We start from the raw sequence: 20,143 nt of genomic DNA on the forward strand, positions 1-20,143 counted from the left end.
AAGGAAAGTTGGTTACCAAACCATCAACGACTAAGGTTGGAGTGGAATCTCTCGCCATTTCTAGAACGGATACAGGGTGATATATGTGGGCCTATTCACCATGTATGTGGACCATTTAAATATTATATGGTCTTGATAGATGCATCTACAAGATGGTCTCATGTGTACTTATTATCAACTCGCAATACGGCTTTTGCAAAGTTGTTGGCTCAAATAATAAGGTTAAAAAGCACTATTTCCAGATTATGCAATAAAAACAATTCGTCTTGATAATGCTGGTGAGTTTACATCTCAGGCATTTAATGATTATTGTTTGTCCACTGGAATAACAGTTGAACATCCTGTTGCACATGTTCATACTCAGAATGGTTTAGCAGAGTCATTGATTAAACGTCTTCAATTGATAGCTAGACCATTGTTGATGAGAACAAAGTTGCCTGTTTCGATTTGGGGGCATGTTATTTTGCATGCAGTGGCACTTATGTGTATAAGGCCAACTAGTTATCATGACATCTCCCCATTACAATTGGTTTTTGGTCAGGAGTCAAACATTTCCCATCTTAGAATCTTTGGTTGTGCGGTATATGTTCCAATTGCTCCACCACAACGCACAAAGATGGGTCCCCAAAGAAGGTTAGAGATATATGTTGGGTATGAATCTCATTCTATTATAAAATATTTGGAGCCTAGAACTGGAGATTTATTTACGACAAGGTTTGCTGATTGTCATTTTGATGAATCAGTATACCCAACATTAGGGGGAGAACAAAAGCAGTTGGGAAATGAGATAGATTGGAATTCACTTTCACTGTCTCATTTAGACCCTCGAACAAATCAATGTGAGCAAGAAGTTCAAAAGATAATTTATTTGCAGAGTATTGCAAATCAACTACCGGATGCGTTTACTAACCTTCCACGGGTTACTAAATCATATATCCCAGCTGCTAATGCTCAAGTTCGAGTTGATGTCCCGATAGGACAAAATGTTAAGGCAAATAAGTCTGGACCACGTTTAAAACGTGGTAGACCAATTGACTCCAAGGATAAAAATCCTCGGAAAAGGAAAGGAATAAATGATCATAATATGGAGGCAATTGCTCATGAAGAGCTACGAAACATAATAAATGATGACACCAAAGAAGAGGTCCATGGACCTGAAAATAATGAGAATGAGGAAATCTCTATAAATTACGTCTCAATGAGAAAAAGGTGGAATCGAAATAATATTGTGGTGGATAATATTTTTGCCTATAATGTTGCAGTTGAAATAATGCAACAAGATGAAAATTTGGAACCAAGATCTGTCAATGAATGTAGACAGAGAATTGATTGGCCAAAATGGAAGGAAGCAATTCAAACAGAATTGGCTTCACTTGAAAAACATGAAGTTTTTGGATCAATAGTCTGAACCCCTGAAGGTGTCAAGCCAGTTGGGTACAAGTGGATTTTTGTGTAAAAACGCAATGAAAATAGTAAAGTCGTAAGATATAAAGCACGACTTGTGGTACAAGAATTTTCGCAAAGGCCTGGCATTGATTATGAGGAGACATATTCTCCTGTGGTAGATGCAATTACCTTCAGGTATCTAATAAATATAACAATTCATGAAAAGCTTGAAATGCATCTAATGGACGTTGTCACAGCCTATTTATATGGCTCACTAGACTACAATATTTTTATGAAAATCCCTAAAGCACTCAAAGTGCCTGAAGCATATGAAAATTCAAAATAAAGTTGTTCAATAAAGCTTCAGAAATCCTTATATGGATTGAAACAATTAGGGCGAATGTGGTATAATCGTCTTAGCGAATATTTGCTAAATGAAGGGTATAAGAATGACCCCATTTATCCTTGTATTTTTATACGAAGGTCAAAATCTGAATTTGTAATAATATGTGTTTATGTTGATGACTTGAACATCATTGGAACTCCGGAAGAGCTTTCAAAAGTTGTTGAGTGTTTGAAGAAAGAATTTGAAATGAAAGATCTTGGAAAGACAAAATTTTGTCTTGGCCTTCAAATTGAACATTTGAAAAATGAAATATTTATCCATCAATCAACATATACTGAAAAGATTTTGAAGCAATTTTACATGGATAATCACACCCATTGAGTACCCCGATGGTTGTGAGATCTCTTGACATAAATAAAGATCCATTTCGACCTCAAAAAAAGGATGAAGAGCTTCTTGGTGATGAAACTCCATATCTCAGTGCTATTGGGGCACTAATGTATCTTGCTAATAATTCCCGACCAAATATTTGTTTCGCAGTAAGTTTATTGACGAGATTCAGCTCATGTCCAACAAGAAGACATTGGAAATGTGTTTAGCATATATTCAGATATCTTCAAGGAACAATTGATATGGGATTGTTGTATTCTAATGCATCGAAGTCAGAATTGATCGGTTATACAGATGCAGGATATTTGTCTAACCCACATAAAGCCCGATCTCAGACAGGCTATTTATTCATAGATGGAGGTATAGCTATATCATGACATTCGATGAAGCAAACAATAGTTGCTACTTCTTCAAATCATGCAGAGATAATAGTCATTCATGAAGCCAGTCAAGAGTGTGTATGGTTGAGATCAATGACTCAATACATTTTGCAATTATGCGGTCTTTTTGTGCAAACAAAGACTCCAACTATATTATATGAAGATAATGTTGCTTGCATAGCTCAATTAAAGGGAAGATATATAAAAGGAGACCGAACAAATCATATTTCACCTAAGTTCTTTTTCACGCATGATATTCAACAAAATGGTGAGATAAATGTTCAACAGATTCGTAAGAGTGATAATCTTGCAGATTTATTCACTAAGGCATTGCCAACGTCAACATTTGAGATATAAGATTGGAAAGTTAAGATATAAGATTGGAATGTGTCATCTCCGAGATATCAAATAAAGTTTTCATCAGGGGGAGTAAAATACGCGTTGTACTCTTTTTTCCTTAGCCAAGGTTTTGTCCCATTGGGTTTTCCTGGTATGGTTTTTAATAAGGCAACACTCAAGGCGTATTACAAGATGTATGTACTCTTTTTCCTTTACTAGGCTTTTTTCCACTGGATTTTTCCTAGTAAGGTTTTAACGAGGTACAGTATCTATAAACATTCAAGGGGGGGTGTTATAAAACCATTGAATTGTGGATGTTTCTTTTCATCAACAACATAACGTAATGAACCTAGTTAATGTAAGACTTAAAGTTGTGCTACGTATTTGGTTAAAGGATGTAAAAGGGTGCTTTCTAAATCCTATAAAAGGGTAGTCTTTTCACCCTTATGAAACACACATCAATTGAAGAGATTAAAATAAGGCTCTCAACTTTATACTTTCCATCACACTTTGCCTTACTTTCTTGTTTAAGTATTCTTGCATTTTCCTCTTGTTTTACAACATATAGATATTTATTATTAATTTTTTTATTTTTAACTATTTAATTTTCATTTAATTATGTGTGATCATTATTTTCATCTCATATGCAATTTTCTTAGTAGAAATCATAACCATCGTAGTATATATATATATATATAAAAGAAAAATAATAGCAAAAGTTAAAGTGCAATATAAATTTATATATTAATCATTTTTTAAAGATAAAATTGCTCGAATAATTCCTTCTAAAATTTCATAAAATAAATTACGAAAATAATATTAATTTTTTTTAATCTTTGTCACAATTAAATTTAAAATTGAAAATAGAAAAAATAATAAATATCATAATAAAGAGGCAAAATAGCTAGTTTGTATTACTCCCTCTGTCCACTTTAAATTGTCATGTTGCTCTTTTCGAAAGTCAATTTGACTAATTTTCAAAGTTAAATTAGATTACATTAATTTGATATTTTAAATAAAATAAATTTAGATATTCAAAAACTATACGAAAAGTACTATAAATTCCAATTTTTTTACATATCAATATGATGAAAAATGCATCATAAAGTGTTAGTAAAAGTTATTATCATTAGATTCTAAAAAAAGGAAACTATGACAATTAAAAGTGGACGGAGGTAGTAGTACTTACTAATGAAATTACAACTACTAAAGTTTAGGAAATAGAATTGATAAAATATTTAAAATTATTGTTATTATATAATTAAAGGTAAAATAATTATTTCAATATAATTTTATTAAGTTATTGATTTAACTATTAATCAAAATCATAAAATTGCAAACCAAAACAAGACGATATTTAGCCGATTAATCCAATACTAATACATAATTAATATTCAGTAGTGTCTTTTTTCGATTCGATTTTGAATTAAAACTGATTTTTTCGAAAGTCAAACCCAAGCCCTATGGAAGTAGATTTACCCAAAACCACTCGGCCACCGGATCCGACCCGACCAAAATACTCATCCTCTTTACACGCTTTTATTGGTTTATTAATATCTTTCTCAAATAATAATTACAATTATTTTTTCTATATTATTGGTTATTTTTAATATTTATTTGTAAAATCATTAAAAGTTCTACTTTTGCTTATTTTCTTAGTAATAAAATTATATATGAAAAAAGGGTAAATTACATAAATCACATACTTTTAAGGCAAAATTACAATCTATCCATTAAAAGTTTATAATTACAGAAATCCCTCAAACGGATACAATAATATAAGTGCTGATACATTAATCTGATACGTGAGATACATTAATCGTTAAGTTAGATACATTACATTTTATACATGATACACTAATCTAATGTACAATTTATACATGATACACTAATTTGATGCACGAGATACACTAATATGATGCGCTGATAAATTAATCTGATGCGCGAGATACACTAATCTGATGCGTGAAATGAGGGATTTTGGAGATTTGTAAAACTTATAGGGGATAATGGTAATAAGTAAACTAAAAGGTGGGATTTATGTAATTAATCCAAAAAATTGGTTAAAGAGATGAAATTATAAAATTGAATATACACGCCCTAGAGATTCATGAGACTTATACCCAGTGTCTCTGAGATTACGCCTCTCTCCGCAATATAAAATGTCTCACCTAACGCCCCAGCTTTTTAAAACACCGATTCTTACCAAATCCAGAAAAAAAACATTAAAAGATTGCGAGAATAACGCCGAGAAGGGTTGAGATTAGCACTTTTACTAAGCAATTAAAATTGGTATGGGAGAAAGATTTAAAAAAAAAAGAAAAGTGGAGACATTATTCCAAAAATAATGATTGTTGTTCTAGCATATTAAAGTTTATGCTTTTTGAATGAAGTTATTCTTCAAACAAAAGTAGACCTCATAATATATGGGTGTCCCCTTGTTTAGTTGCCCCAATAATTATATATATCCCTCATTCTTTTCTATAATAAGTTATTTATCATCCTCTTCAATATCATGTTACTATGATGTGCAAAACAAAACAAAAAATAGAATTGATATATTATATTATATTTATGACCTATAAGTATAGTTAATGATATATTATTTGTAAAATTATCTCTTTGAAATAATATTATTCAAATATTTAATATTTTATAATAATAAAAAAGTAGCCTATTATTGATATTTTATGGGAGATATCATTCTAATAAATTTGTTAAGTTCCGAAGAGAAATTTGGAACATAAAAAACTCTTGCAAACTTGGAATAGGAGAAATTAAAAGGTGAAATTTGGAGATTTTTTGTGTTATTCTTGTTTTCCACACAGTCTACCTTATTAATTTTGTAATTAATCTTTTGGTGGTTTTTAATCAATAACAATCCAATAAAATCTAATATCCATATTGGTATTAGGTACTCCCTCTGTCCCTAATTACTTGTCCACTTTTAAATCAACACACCTATTAAGAAAACAATTATTGATATAATGAGTTTACCATTTTACCCCTATTAATTATGAAGTGGATGAATTAAAAACTTAAGGTTTTCAAGAAGTTCTATATTTTTCAAAGTAATTAATTGAGGGTGTAATAGGTAAATTTTTTTGTCCTTTCTTGATTTGTCAACATGAACAAATAATTAGAAACAACTTAAAAAATAAAAGCGGACAAGTAATTAGGGACGGAGGGAATATACATGTATAAGAACTTTGGACAAATAAGATTATTATAGGAAAGTCTCATCGTACCTTTTTTTTACCCAAATGTTATTTCTTCAAAATTTGAATTTCCGATGTAAAACACTAAAACTTCAAAGTAGTAACTTTAATATGGTGATAAATGTCCATAAATAAATGTATATGGTGATATTTGTTAACCACGTAGTTTGACATGATGTTTAATTTGATTTGTATATTATGCTAGTGATAATTAAAAGATATTAATATAAACTGTTTAACAAGATGCAAAATCCAAATTTAACAATATAGCTCAAACAAATTGTTTATCAAATAAATGGATTCATGAGTTGAATTTAAGTCTCATCTTATTTATCTAATTCTTATCTGGTATCTATTATCGATGAGAGAAGACATATATTCTATGAAATTAAATAAAATATGTGAAACTTAACCTGAACATATGTTACGATCGTGATCTAAAATATTTTACTTATATGTGATTTAAAATACTTAGATAACTCACGTCCAAAATATCTATGAATTGATCCCAAAGAAATAAAAGGAGCCTGTTATTCCAACCTCCCAACGGTCTTGAAGGGACCACTTTTAGCAATTTATTTAGACTTTGGAGTTTACATCAACAAACAGATACATCAAAAGGAGATATAATTCACGAGTGTAATTTCAGAAACTTTTCTTCAAACTCACATGACCCATACTAATTTATTTTTTTCCTTCATCACAATACCTAATAATTCTAATTCCATAATTTATAGTTTTTTTAAAAAAAAATTAGTCCCTCTGTGTTGATTTATTTGTCAGACTTTAACTTGACATAAAATTTTAAAAAGCAAAAAAAATAAATTAAATCTTATAATTTTAAATGATAAATACATGAAATGTATCAAAAAGTTATTTGATCTTATTCTATACCTTAAATATGTCATGTGAAAAATTAAAATTAAAAAATTGTCAAAAAGAAAAAGAGGGGGTTTTAAAAAAAAAATGAATGTAAAGGAAAAATCAAATTAAACAAATAGAATGGAGGAATTTTTTTCATATATAAACTTTGATAATATAATTTTTATATATTATTAAAATGCACAAAAAAATACTCTAGACATTGAAATTTTGTGGGGTACAAGATGTGTTCAATTCAAGTTGAGACTCTACAAAGTGTGTTCAATTCTAATTAAAATTCTTAGAGGCTAGTCAACTCTAAACCCTAGTTCATGCCTATATAAAGGGTACTATATTCCCTAGAAAAGACATAAAAAATCCACCGCAAATTCATTGAATATTCATAAACAGATCAAAATCTCAAAAATTCCACAAATTTATGGAATATTTATACAGAGATCAAAATCAATCATCTTAGTTCGAGAAATACGTCACTAACGGCCCTCGAATTATCGATAAATCATATGAGAATAGAATCCAGAGAGGAACAAATTTGTACCTACATTTTTCTATCGATAAATCATATTTCTTCATATTTTATTTGTGATAATTTATTTTTTGTCACTTTAAAATTTGTTTACAAAATATATTAAGTAAGATGACTGACCTCAAATGCAAAGGATGACAAATAGGATAACTACTGACAAAACTTATTGAAAATTGTTATACTATCCATTATTATTTTATTTTTTCTCAAATATTTGGAGAAGTGGGGATATTATAATTTTTATTTTTTTTTATTTTTATTGAAAGGATATTTTAGTTCATTGCTAATCCCATTGCTTTGTAGATCTCTTTTCTCCAATAATAATAGGGAAAAAGGATAAATATATCCCGAATTATCGTAAATGGTATGCAGATATCCTTCGTCATATTTTTGGGACATTGGTGCCCCTGCCGTCCAAAACTAGAGCATATATACCCTTTATACTAACTGACATACACATGTCATAATATTATCTGCCGATTAAATATCAGATCGACGGATAAGATTGCGCTACATGTCCCTATTTAGTCTTCCGTTAGAGTGAAGGGCATATATGCTCTAATTTTTAGACGGTAGGGGCATCAATGTCCCAATAGTATGACGGAGTGTATCTGCATACCATTTACGACAGTTCGGGGGTGTATTTGTCTTTTTTCCCATAATAATAACATATCTAATGAAATTTCACAAATTTTATATGAAAAAAATAGAATGTAGGTAGATTATACCTCTATCTTGTAGACTGTAGAGATAAAAGATTGTTTTTGAAGAATCTTCGATTGAAATAGATCCTTATTTTCCGGTCATTTTTAAATAAAAATAAATCATGTTAAAAACATATCGTCATTTAAACAATTCTATAAGTAGCTTTACCAGCAATAAAATCAGTGAAAAGTGATTTATTTTTTTTACCAGAAAATGGTTGAAAAAAGGTTGGATTTTTCTTTCAAGTCTCTGTGTCCCAACGGCTACCAACATTTTCACATTTTAGAGTGAGTGAGGGATAACTGTTTACCAGCTCCTAACACAACTAACTACATTTTCTTGTTAACTACCAAAATCATCTAATTTTAGTTTAGTTAACAATAATCACAAAGTAAAGAAGTTTAATATTTTAAGTGCAATTTAATTTATTACTATAAATTATTAATTTTTCTATCAAATCATCATATCCAACTTAATACAAGTCAATCAATTAATTTTATTTGATTCTAGAGTTCAGCAAATTACACTTGTAAGATTTTTTTTTTTAAAATTATATCAGGTTAATATAAATCAAATAAAACGAATGTCATATGGCGAATAAATGTGTTTGTAAGCAAATTGAAAGACATTCCTTTCTTTATGGTGGGAAAGTAAAATATTGCGAAAAAAATAATCGCTTCTAAATGACTTTATAATATGTCTATATCGCAAGCAATGAAATTATAATTACGTATTATATTTTCTATCATATGGACTCTACTAGAAGATATCGTTGATCCCTTGCAACATGTCCCTGTCATCCATCTTCTTCTTCTTTTATTCGGTATTTAGTAAATTTTTAGGTATGACATATCAATATATCAGTGAATAAAATAGTTCTATTTTGTGAGGATATATGTATTTGAGAGGAATGATTTTCTTAAGGACATATTGTGTATTCAGTAGACTCAATTTTCTTCTTTTCAATATTATTTCTGTTTTATTGCATATTATATTTTTTTTTATTGGTTTTAACTTTTGATTTTGAAAATGTATATTTTAAAGGGAAAAGGGTCAAAAATACCCCTTAACTTTGATTTATTGGTTGACTATACCCTTATCGTTAAAATAAAGTTGTTCTTACCCCTATCGTTACAAAACTTATCACGTGCCCCTCCTTGGACAGAAATTCTCAAATTAACAAAAATTAACTTGATTTTAATTAAAATTACCCAATTATCTATTTTAACCTAAATCCTATCCATTGTATTAAAAAGGAGGAAAAAAGTCTGAAATATATCCGAACTTTGACCGAAATTGTTGTAACAATACCGAACTTTGAAAAGACCTTTTACCCCTGCACTATTTAATAGTGTGTTTTAAAGGTATATATATGCCCACGTGGACATCATAAATATTGCATCATTATAAATAGTTTCGTGTCCACGTGGGCACATATATACCTTTAAAACACACTATTAAATAGTATAGGGGTAAAATGCCCTCTATAAAGTTTGATATCGTAACAACAATTTTGGCCAAAATTGGAGTATTTTTCAGACCCTTTTCCCTAAAAATAAATAAACGCATAACAATTAAATCTACAAACCTCTCTTTGAGTTCGTCGTTTCTCCTATCACCACTTTCCCCTTCCAAAACTGCGAAGCAAATTCATGAGATCATGAAATTCCGTGTGACAGATCAAATGACTGATGCATGAACTGTCAAGACCAAGATAAACAAGGATATGACCAAGTTCAAGGTTTGCTTCTCTAGGTATCTTCATATACGCTGTGTGTCCGACTTTGAGAAGATTGACTAGTTGAAGCAATTACTTCCTTCAGATTTGAGCGTATAAGACCTGTGAAAAAATATTTATGTTTTTTTTTTATAGAGTTACAACGCAATGTAGAATTTGTAATTCAGTTCCTCCCATCTTCATTGATTACTGCTCTCCAATCTTCATCTTCATCTCGTTCCTCCATTTCTACAACAAAACAAGTGTAGTGTTCTCCTGAAAAATCAGATTTCGAATTCACTGTATTGTTTCAATCTAATTTTCAAATTGAGTTTATGAAAATCACACCCATGTTTTCTTAAAAATCGGGTTAATTTTGATTGATTTGAAGATTTCCGTCCAAGGAGGGGCATGAATGATAAGTTTTGTAACGTAGAGACAAGAATAACTTTATTTTAACAGTAGGAATATAAGTCAACCAATAAATTAAAATTGAAGAGATATTTTTGACCCATTTCCATATTTTAAACTTTGTTGTTCTTATGAAGTTCTGCAAAATTATTATTCCAAGTATCTTATCTTAGTATTACAGATTGGACAATAGAACAATAACATACATTGAAATTGATAGAATAATATACTTCCTCTGTCTTATTTTATTTGACATATTTTTTTTAATTCATCTAAAAATCATCTTACTACAATTAAAAATAATTAACTTTAAAATTTTTATTTTATCCCTAATAAAATAATTTATAACTACATAAATATTTAAAATAAAAAAACACCTTTTTAAATTAAATAATATCACCTAAAATGAAACAAAATGTATAGTTTTAACAAGAAAAATGACGAAAAGAGGAAGTTTAGACTATGGGAATGGCGTTAAATCCGGCTTTATTGTAAAATGTAAACTATGGGAAATGTAGGACCACAGCAGGTGAGTGGGCCCACATCAATCTCTGGCAACTTCTTTTTGTTTTTTTTAAGAGAAGCTATAATAGTAGGCTAGTAGCCCATGTTCTTATATTGACAGATTTTATGCAACAGAGAAGGCACCATAATATGACACGTTAGTGCTCATGGAATAATCAATCATTTAATCATATTCTACCTCTAAACTTACAACAAATCACACTTATCCATATTCAATTCTTAGTACATTTTTTATAAATCCCTGCATTATATGTATTCTTATTTTAATAATGAAAATAAATAAGTAAAATTGTTTTTATACGTGGGTAGTAGTTATTGTGAATTTGTAATGATGATTAGAAAAATAAACAATTGTTATTTGACATAATAATAAACATAACTCTTTACTTGGTTTTAGTTGACACATATTGTCTTTAATTTTGAGTGTGCACAAATAGACACTTAAACTTGCATAAAATTGAACAAAGAGACACACATTCGTCCTACATGACGTTCTATAAAGTTGATTTTATTTGATTTTACAAATTTAAGAATCAATTATTTTTAATTTAATTTTCATTTTGTAAAAGTTTTTTTAGAAGATGTCGAACCAAACCAATAAGTTACATTCATATATTTTTAATTATATATGCATAATATATTAATAATTTTATGAATAATTTTTAATCATCCAAATTTATTTATCATTTATTTATGAAAGGAAAAAAGCCAAAGAGTGAGCATTATTTTGTTGGTTTCGTATATATGAGTGTCTATGATAGTTTTTGGGAAACTGAGAGTCTCTTTTGTGCACTTTTGGGTTTAATTCACATTAAGTTCAGTAATCAAAAGTTCTATAATGACTATTTTTTTTGAATGAATCGTTTTTTTATTTTTCATATATGATTAATAACCAAATCAAAATCAATAACAATCAAATCAATAAATATATATTGTATTGTATTTTAATAAGGCTAAATTAGAAATAGATTAAATTGATTTAATTTTAATTTTTATCAATAACAGATAACCCTCCCAACTGATATTGTGATTTTTTTTTTAATGACATAGTAGTGATTTTGACATCTTTCTACCACTTTTTATTATGGGATGTGTCGAAGGTACACTTTCTACAATTCAATTAATTTTACTAGAGACGGTTATTTATATTGAACTCTAGGAAGTTAATCAATGTATTACTACTAAACTACTACTAACAATTCTCTCCTCTATACTAGAGTAGATTTAATAATATGCATTGAATGTGTGCAACTATTTTTTTTACTCCATACAACAAGATTACTTAAAGCCAATCCAAGTAATTATTATTATTACTATTATCTTTAATAAATGCATATTCTCAACTTGAACATTCCATTATTATAGTTTAACTAAGTGTAGTCCATATATAACAGGTTTTTTTTTATTTATTAAAAAGTACTCCATATGTTGATTTTTTAGTTGTCATTATTTCTTTTTTTAGAGTCAAATGCTAAAAAATTTAATTAATATTTTACGATATATTTTTTATCATATTGATATGAAGATATTGCAATTTATAATATTTTTTGTATAATTTTTAAATATCTAATTATTTTTTATTTAAAATATCAAATTAATATAATCTAATACTATTACTTTAAAAATTAATCAAATTGACTTTTGAAAAGTTGAATAGAAATTAAAGTATAGAGGAAAAAAAAGAGTAGCCAATCATTAAAAGGAATCCGTTTTCTTTGCGCGTCCAATAATTAATGCTTCACCAAAAGGAAAGCAAAATAAATACAAAATGAAGACGTATATGACTTGAATATGAGCTGGCATAGCATCTGCATGTGGGCAAAATTGTAATTGGAAACCCAAGCCCACTTCTAAACCGTCTAGTCAATTTATGAGTGCACATCATCCATTCGATTTATCAGTTTTTAATTATCACACATAATTAAATGAGTAGATATTTATTATTATAAATTGTTATTTTTAAATATTTAATTTTCTTTTAATTATCTGTGATCACAAATTAAAAACTGATGTTATATATATATATATATATATATATAAAAGAAATATAATAGCAAAAGTTAAAGTGCAATATAAATTTCTACATTAATCATTTTTTATTAATATAAAATTACTCCAATAATTTCTTCTAAAATCTCATAAATTAAATTACGAAAATAATATTAATTTTCTATCTTTGTCACAATCAAATTTAAAATTGAAAAGATTTAGAAAATAGTACTTACTAATGAAATTAGTTTACTAGTATTAAAATTTAGGAAATAGAATCCAATACTGATTTTTTCTAAAGTCAAACCCAAATCCTATGGAAGTAAATTTACCCAAAACCACTCGGCCACCCGACCCGCCCGAAATACTGGTCCTCTTCACACGCTTTTTCTCATCTCCATCCCTCCATAAACTCCCTTTCCTACATTCTCTCTCTCTGCTAGGATTACAGTTTTCTCGCCTTTGCTTTCTCTCTCTTCACATCGAAAATCATCAAATTTTCAAGAATTGGGTTTCTTTGAATCTCAATAATCCACTCAAACAACAAAAAAGCAATTGAATTTGGGTTTGGGATTGCTGGAAGAAATCTATGAAAGAGTGATTTTCTCCTGCAAAATGTTGGGCCCTTTTACTGATTTCGCTCCTTTCTTTATACCCTTTTCAAAACCTATGTCTCATCGTTCTCTCATCGGTGGTAATCATACCTCTGCTCGTTTCTGTTCCCGGTAATCCATTCTTTTCAGAAAACCCCTCTTCTCTCCTCTCAAATTTTGGGTACCCATTCTTTTTTCTTCTATATACTTGCAAAATATTCGTTGTAGATATTCATTTTTGAAAAGTAAAAGGAGCGATTTTGATGGATCATAGTACGGGAAAACCGGGATTTTTTAGGAATGTTTTGGTACGTTTATGCCTTTTTTGTGTTGTGATTGTCTGTTGTCGGTTTGCTTATGTGGTGACTCTCAAAGGGGAAACTTGTGACCTCGGCGATTTTTGTTTCTTCTCTATACCGGAAAATCTCAATGTTATTTCCGGCGTCGGACAGCTCGCTGGGTCTGTATCAGCGGTCATGACCACCGAGAATGCCGGAAAATCTGCTCCGACGAAGCCCAAACTTCCCGATCTATGGGCGAACAAAGATTTCCAAAAGTCGGCCCAATTTTATTCTTCGGTGTTTGAGGATCTTGTTGCGGATGGTTTTTTGAACCCAAATTCGAAAACCCTTTGCGTTGAAACGCCGATGGGTGCTGATGTTTTTGCGTTGAGGGAAATTGGGGTTGCCGATTCCGTTGGGCTTTACAAGAAAGGTTCAAAGCCTTTGGTGATTACAGGTAAAGCTGTTAAGCAACCCTTTGAAGATGATACATTCGATTTCATATTTTCCGGTGCCGGAATGATAGATAAGTCACTTAAGCCGGGAGATTTTGCGGCGGAGATTTGCCGGACTCTAAAACCCGAAGGGTTTTTGGTTGTCCATACAGGTTCTAATGATACATACAGTTTCAATTCATTCCTTCATTTGTTTAATTGTTGTACATTGATTAAGTCTAGGAATATTGATGGTTTCGATTCGACTATTCGTGAGATTGTTATGAAAAAGGATGTATTTGTTGAAGAAAAAGTGAGTGATTCCAAGAACAATTGTCGTCATGTTCCCGATTATAAAATGAAACTGATTAAAAAAGCTGAGCCTTTGATTAAAGAGGAACCTAAGAAACCATGGATTACACTTAAGAAGAATGCACAGAGCATTAAGTACTTGTCGTCCATGGCGGATATTAGTTTTAAGCAGAGATATGTCTATGTTGATGTTGGTTCGAGGAGTTATGGTTCAAGCATTGTGAGTTGGTTCAAGAAACAGTATCCTAAGCAAAACAAGACCTTTGAGATATATGCTGTTGAGGCTGACAAGACTTTCCATGGGCAGTATAAGGAGAAGAAAGGGGTTACTTTGTTGCCATATGCAGCTTGGGTTAAGAATGAGACGTTGTCGTTTGAGATTAATCAAGATCCGGGTCATAAAGATGTGGCAAAAGGAAGAGGGATGGGAAGAATTCAACCTGTTGAATCTTCTAGTGAATCTGCAAGTGAGGTGGATGTAATCCAAGGTTTTGACTTTGCTGAATGGTTGATGAGCGCGGTATCAGAGAAGGATTATGTGGTGATGAAGATGGATGTTGAAGGGACTGAATTCGATTTGATCCCGAGATTGATTGAAACAGGAGCAATTTGCTTGATTGATGAAGTGTTTCTTGAATGCCATTACAATAGGTGGCAGAAATGCTGCCCTGGGGAGAGGTCTTCAAAGTATCCGAATACGTATAGCCAGTGTTTGGATCTCTTCACTTCTCTAAGAGAAAGTGGAGTTCTTGTTCATCAATGGTGGTAATCATCAATAATACAGTCTAGTTTCCCTAGCTCTTTAGTTCTTATATTTGTAGTTCTTACACAACAGGCCAAAAATTCTCTCCTTTACTTCAAATTTTCGTATGTATGTACTGTTTGCCCCATAGAAAGAATTACGTTCAATGCGTTTGCTTCTACAACAACAATATTTGTGATTAAATACTGTGGCTTGAAGTTAAGCTCATCGAAGGATATTCCTTTCTCTTTCAATTCAAACAAGTTGAGCTTTTAATGGATTATGATGTTAGAATTTTTGTGCTAACACTTTGTTCCCCTTACCTCTTATCTACTCAATAGTCTTCATCTTCATGTTTGTTCTTGTTCGACAATTCGTTTTTTTACACACTTGTTTGAAGAAATAAGCTTTGCTTGCTTCCCTCAATTGATTCCAGATTAGATAGTTGACTGAGAATGGAAAATGATTTCTTCCATGTTCCTGACTTGTTTGGTTGATATTACATTTGCCTAATTCCATTAACATTCGACTCATTATACATTATATATACACTGTTATATGATATTGATACATTAATAAATATATGATCATTTTATTGTATTATCCCTTTTCCCTATATAGTTACGTAAGAAATCCTTCTATTTTCAACGTCATTAAAATTAGCTCATCTGAATGCTCTGACCAACTTAAATAACATGGAAAATTGATGAGTGTCATTGAAGGTTGCTATCATGAAAATATATAGGTATACCGACTTATGTTACATGGAAAATTGAAAGATGATATTATGACAATATATAGGTATATTGTGGTTGTTACTGAGGAATATCTCACTGAAGGACTGAACCAGTTCTCCATGATACCAATCATATCAGTATATAGATACACCATGATGGTATTATAGAGGATTGAAGAGTGCCTCGTTGAAATATGATACCATGCCAATATTTTTATCCTGTGATGATATATTAAGGGATTTCTCATTAAATAACCAAACTATAGCTTAGATATTTATTGATTTGATCAATTTTAACTCATTGTGGTTCATTTCACACCCCAATACGTTTTGGTATGCTTATAAGGAATCAAACGAAACCCTTTCATTAATTAGAAATTCCTTGGAGATGAAATGAAAGTAGTAATATGCATCGATTGGTCGATTTTATGTATTAATGTTATGATTGATTAAATTTTAGTTTGTGAACCAGCTAAATCGATAATCAAATTAATAAAATATTTACTATATAAGACGGAGGTATATACTAGCATATCTTTCTTAGGGAGTAGCAATGAAATATTTTGGACGTTGTGTGAGGCAACTAGTTAGTAATTAGAACTAGGTGGATGTTGTACCTGGCAAAGAGATCATCATTAATTTTCGGTGTAATTATCAAAGTTTGGTGCACATGGAGTTATATAATTATGTCAACGAGATAAAAAAGGGATCAATTAAGGGGCTTTGAAGCCTAATTAACGGATCTCCAAAATTTTATTTACAGTGAATATGAAAAAAAAAGAAAAAAAGAAGTAATATTACCCTTGTGTAATTGAAAAATATTAAGAATAAAATAAACATTAGCAAAATGGGAAGGTGCTAATGCGAAAAATGACGAAGTTGCTTTGACTACAGAATCATGTCTGTCTGTTGGAGCGAATTGGATGATTGGACTGAGGGCTGCCTCCTCTTCCCCTCACTCTCCTTTCCCTAATATGAACCTTGACTGACTTGACTTTTATATTTTGTTTTTTTCAATCTCTAGTCAAATTGTTGGCTTCACTATTATTTGATGACCCATTATGTTATCACACAACTTAGGTGTCACGTGGTATAGAGTTTTTTCATGTGGAAGCATACATGATACGAATGATAGCATTTGTGGGAAGATTTGAGAGTATGTAAAGTTTCTTGAAAGACTTCAGAATATTTAGGAAGAATAATTAGAAGGCCTTGGAGAATATTTTAGGCATGTAGAGATTTTAGAAAAAAGACTTATTTGTAAATATGTATAAACTTGTTTGACAATTGTTATTTATATATCAACCTCTAAGTGATCGAAAGTACTGTAAATAGAGGGACATCCATTGGTAAAATCATCAAACAAAAATCAATCAAAGTTCTCAACGACATTCTTCATATCAATGATCTATTGTGTTCTCTCTATCATTCTCTTAGTGATTTCTATAGTCTTGGGTTGACTTGACATAGCAAGATCATGAGCAAATTGTCAAGTATCACATGTGTGCTTAGTAAAAGACTTAAGCCAATGTGGTAGGCAAGGTTGCAACTAAAAGAATGACAAATGATGGAAAAATTAATGTTGCTAACATTCAAGCTAACGTCACCCAGGATGCCGCCGACAAGGACTATACCAAAAAGAGGAATGTTGCCAACATGAACGAGAAGGTACCACTCGAGGTTGAGTCAAATGAAAGACTTACATTCCAAGAACCTTATACCACTCAGGCGAGCAAGGATGATGTGAAGGTCTTGCCTGAGGACGTCTTGTTTGGTAGAGAGTGGTTCACGAAGGTTAATGCAGGGATTGATGCAATTGAGATATTTAGCCAATGCTTTAGGAAAGTAGAAGGCACACTAAGCTATCTTGTGGGACATACTTTTGAGGAGATCGAAAACATTTGAAATGACTTGAATAGGTGTACACAGATGAAGATAGAGATGAGGCAGACCGTCACTATTTTAGAGTGCAGACTCATGGAAGCGTTGAGCACTATCGATTTCATGAAGGAAAAAATAGAGACGCTCAACGAGCAGGTTGATGTTGGGGTGACTAGGACAACTAGGAATTTGAAGAATCAAAACAAATGAACTATTTAATCAGTCCAAAAACAGAATCCGGTCCAAAAATTACTTGATTGAATGAATTAAAATGCAAATCATACTTGATTGAAATTGATTAAAATGTAAATCATAACTCAACCGTCTTCTTTTATTAAATTTTAATTACTTTATTTATTCTTTAAAATTATTACTTTTTTTTATAACTATATAATATATCTACTACAAAAATATTCATTTGAAAATACTTTGACAAAGTTTCTCATTAATCAATTTGAGTTAAATATTGATCCAACTATTTCAAGACTGAACTAGTAAAATACACAAAATAATAACGTTTTAATGGATCAATTTCGCCACCTCTAGTTTAATAGGATTTATTGACACCCCTACCGTGAAATATAAACTTCAGATTTAGTGAAATGATTAATCCGTTTGCATCTTTCACAATTCATAATTGGAGTTGTCTCATCTCTTCTTCTTCTCTTGTGATATAACATCTGAAGAAGCTCAATCTTATAAAAATAAATTTTTGCGGTAATAAATATGTATATTAGTAAAAAGTGTTGAAACTTATACTAATATTAGTTAATAGTCATTAGATCTAATATCATTATAGGCTTTAAAAATATTTACAAAAAGTGTTGATTGCCTCTAAAAAAACATATTTACCGACAATAAAGCAATTGCCATTAATTACCACTATTTTTTTTATATTTTTTTTTATGTAGTGCCTCTACCATGGATGATTCTTAAGATCTTGAGAGAGCTCAATCCTCCTTCTCCAGGGCCCTCTCGACGATAAGGCTACTAAATCAATCGTTTGGGGGACCAATTTTTTTACAGCCTCCACTTTCTCCCATATATATATATATATTGTGTAAAAAAATCATGTATTAATAAATTTGAAAAGAATTTCTTGGATAGAAAAGATAATAGCTTTTTACCTCATTAAATATATGAATCATTGTTAAATTGAGAAATGAAGTAATGTTTAGTTAATTGTAGCATCTTTTTTATGTGGCTATCTATTTTGTTGCCTTATATATATTCTGACGATTATCATGAATCAATTATTATTCTTATGTTTATATTTTTTTAATCCCCTTTCACTATTTTTATTCTCTCATTATTAAATATTGTAAAGTCTTTCAAACAGTCAAACCTTATACATATATTACGCAAAATTATTATTGTGTGTTTATAGAAAGATCAATTTTTTTTTTGACGTCTTCTTCAAATTTCAAGCACTAAAACTAATAGAAACTATTTTAATATCATTATATCAACTTATCAAATTTAACGCAACACTATTTCGATATCATTATATAAGCTTTTCAAATTTTGAGTCAGATTTTATTTTTTTATAACTTTATTTCATTGGAAATTTACATTGTTTACGTACCTTCTTACTCCATAAGAGTTTTTGGCTAAAAACATCCTTAAACTATAACCCCAACTTAAACTACATCCTTAAATTATTCTTCTTAACAAAAAACATTCTCCAAGTATTTAAAACTTAACAACATTCATCCCTCTATTTGAATTTACCAAAAAAAATAGTGAATTCCACACAAAAACATATGCAATTCCTACTATTCTCATAAAAAAAATAATCTATAATATTATTACCGGTTGGAAAAAGCATCCAAAAATAAAATATAAAAAATAAAAAATTGAGACTCATGTTTGTTGTTAAAAAAATAATGTTAGGACGGTGTGAGTCTATGAGGAGATATGATCTTCTCTTCTCCTTTACAAACTGAATGAAGTTGGAGCTTAATTTCACACCATCTTCACCTTGCAAAGTCAAAATGTCGTTAGATCAATAATTTTTTGGGGCAAATTGATAATTGATGTGATCAAGATTCAGCTAATTTTGATCTCTAGTACTCAAGTTTCGTTTTCCATTATTAGAAGTAAACAGATTCAATGAAAAGAAAACATTTCCATAGATAATTCTTTGATATCAAATCAAATGAAAAGTAAATAAAAATAAAATTGCTAATTAAAAGGAAGACAATGCAAAACGTTGTTACTAAAAAAAATTATAATATTATTTTAGATGTACGTAGAATGAACAAAATTGGTTTATTGGGGTGATTTAGGGAGTTTAATTTGTTGAGAGCAATGTGCACCGTACATGTTGTTGTGAAGAATTTGTTAGTTT

General features: G+C 30.2%; 1 protein-coding gene across 1 annotated transcript; it reads left to right on the forward strand.

Moving 5' to 3' along the window:
* The first annotated feature begins 13,225 nt into the window (after positions 1-13,225).
* On the forward strand, positions 13,226-15,479 carry LOC102590367 (uncharacterized). Its single transcript, XM_006360762.2, has one exon. It carries the CDS (start codon positions 13,671-13,673, stop codon positions 15,201-15,203), a length of 1,533 nt encoding a protein of 510 aa, XP_006360824.1. The 5' UTR covers positions 13,226-13,670; the 3' UTR covers positions 15,204-15,479.
* The last annotated feature ends 4,664 nt before the right edge of the window (positions 15,480-20,143 follow it).

This window comes from Solanum tuberosum, unplaced genomic scaffold (assembly GCF_000226075.1).
Source record: "Solanum tuberosum cultivar DM 1-3 516 R44 unplaced genomic scaffold, SolTub_3.0 scf00332, whole genome shotgun sequence".
NCBI classification, from domain to species: Eukaryota; Viridiplantae; Streptophyta; class Magnoliopsida; order Solanales; family Solanaceae; genus Solanum; species Solanum tuberosum.

Bases quoted from the DNA above. Each gene is read 5' to 3' on its own strand.
- LOC102590367 (XM_006360762.2), top strand. From the start codon at position 13,671: ATGGATCATAGTACGGGAAAACCGGGATTTTTTAGGAATGTTTTGGTA.